At 39.5% G+C, this 1918-nt stretch overlaps 1 protein-coding gene across 1 annotated transcript; it reads left to right on the top strand.

Moving 5' to 3' along the window:
* Nucleotides 1–41: 41 nt before the first annotated feature.
* On the top strand, nucleotides 42–1683 carry LOC103133004 (collagen alpha-1(XII) chain-like). Its single transcript, XM_007544752.2, has 4 exons — nucleotides 42–879; nucleotides 967–1086; nucleotides 1209–1373; nucleotides 1457–1683. Exons 1-4 carry the CDS (start codon nucleotides 666–668, stop codon nucleotides 1666–1668), a joined length of 711 nt encoding a protein of 236 aa, XP_007544814.2. The 5' UTR covers nucleotides 42–665; the 3' UTR covers nucleotides 1669–1683.
* The last annotated feature ends 235 nt before the right edge of the window (nucleotides 1684–1918 follow it).

Below are 1918 nucleotides of genomic sequence, written 5' to 3'. Positions count from 1 at the left end.
TTTTTTTTTACATCAAACAAAATGAAATAGAAATAGTAATAATTATTTATTTGATCAGTTTTTCAGAAGTATCCAGTTATCATACTCATTGTGCATCTTTACAGATTGCAGAGTTTAGCGTGTGCACAAACAGGACAGTACATCAAACATAATGTAACCTGTTTTCAGTTGCAGTAAGTGGCACTTAGTGTAGCATCTGACTATTTCCACTGCACATCTGCATTCTTCCTCTTGGCACAGTGGATCAGATGCCTTCGTTTTCATCATGCAGGTGTTAAAAACAGGATGTAAATATTACGGTGATTCTCCAGAGAAGCACATTACTCTCTCCTTCAGAGGCCTTTGATATGTCAGAGGCCATTAACAACACAATCCTCCCGTGGGACGCACTCGTGGATGTCGAAAAGCACAACTGTGAAAAACATTTCCCTAACAACGTACTGCTGGAATGATAATAATTGTACCTCCTGGAACCTCTGGCATAAAAAAATACTGGGAAAAAGGAAGAAAAATGCACTAAGAATGTTTTGTGATGTTTCCATTGTCATTTGTTGAAATGCTTAGCATACATTTTCCCTCTTTTATCTTTTTCATTCCTTCTTTACATCTTATATTTTCTCCAATGCCTCTCTCATTATTAATTTCTATCAGAGACACAATTTTGTATGCATCACAGCTTCATTGTACCTCCTTTTAAATTTCTATCATTGTTTCATCATGAAATGTCAGACAAAATGTGTAAAACCAGTGCAAAGGCCGACATTGTGCTGCTGGTGGACGGTTCCTGGAGTATCGGACGGCTTAACTTTAAGACCATCCGGGCCTTCATTGCTCGCATGGTGGGAGTCTTTGACATCGGTCCCGATAAAATTCAGATTGGTGGGTGTAATTAGAACGAGCAATTTCATTTAAAAGGCAACGCGTTATGAAACAAGTTGGTCTTACAAAGGTTCATCATATTTTCAGGTCTTGCTCAGTACAGTGGTGACCCAAAGACTGAGTGGCACTTGAATGCTCATCCAACACGGGACTCACTCCTGAATGCTGTGAATAACCTGCCTTACAAAGGAGGAAACACCATGACAGGTACTTCAGTTAGAGCTGGCTGTACAGATATGATCCACCTATGCGGATCAACCCCATATTTGTTGGGGTTTCTTCAAGCTGTTTAAAGTGGTGATCAAATCATTGCAATGTTTTATCTGCAGGAATGGCTCTTAACTACATCCTCCAGAACAATTTCAAAGAGAGCGTGGGGATGCGACCTAGTGCCCGAAAGATTGGTGTCTTGGTTACTGATGGAAAATCCCAGGATGAAGTTGTCATCCCCTCACAGAACCTGCGCGAGCAGGGCATTGAGCTGTATGCCATTGGTGAGCACACTTCATATTTGTGAGCTTTTACGAGCGTAACTGTGTAGAATGAATAATAAATAGCAATAACATGTCATTTCTAGGTGTGAAGAATGCAGATGAGAATGAGTTGAGATCCATTGCCTCCGATCCGGATGAAATCCACATGTACAATGTGGCTGATTTCTCCTTCCTGTTGGACATTGTGGACACTCTTAGTGATAACCTCTGTAACAGCGTGAAGGGAGGTGTGTATGAGTTTGGATCAAAACGCAGCATCGTGCAAAAGTGTTCATTCTTTGAATGTTTTTTTTAGATTTTGTTAGGTTACAGCCAGAGACTGGGGTTTTTTGAGGCAGACCACCAAAAAGTACTATTTAATCATAACATGAATGGAAACTAGAACATAGATGACCATTTATCTGTTAAAAATAGCTCAAGTGAAGCCTGGTTTGATGAAGAGCATCTGTGAATAGTGTTTTCAAAAATTTCCCACAGATTCGCAATACAGTTTATGTCTCAACTTTGATTAGACCACAATAAAAATATGTATTCTTTGATTTTAA

The sequence above is a fragment of the Poecilia formosa genome, unplaced genomic scaffold (assembly GCF_000485575.1).
Source record: "Poecilia formosa unplaced genomic scaffold, Poecilia_formosa-5.1.2 Scaffold1975, whole genome shotgun sequence".
In the NCBI taxonomy this organism is placed as follows: domain Eukaryota; kingdom Metazoa; phylum Chordata; class Actinopteri; order Cyprinodontiformes; family Poeciliidae; genus Poecilia; species Poecilia formosa.
This window is presented reverse-complemented; position numbering and strand designations above follow the sequence as displayed.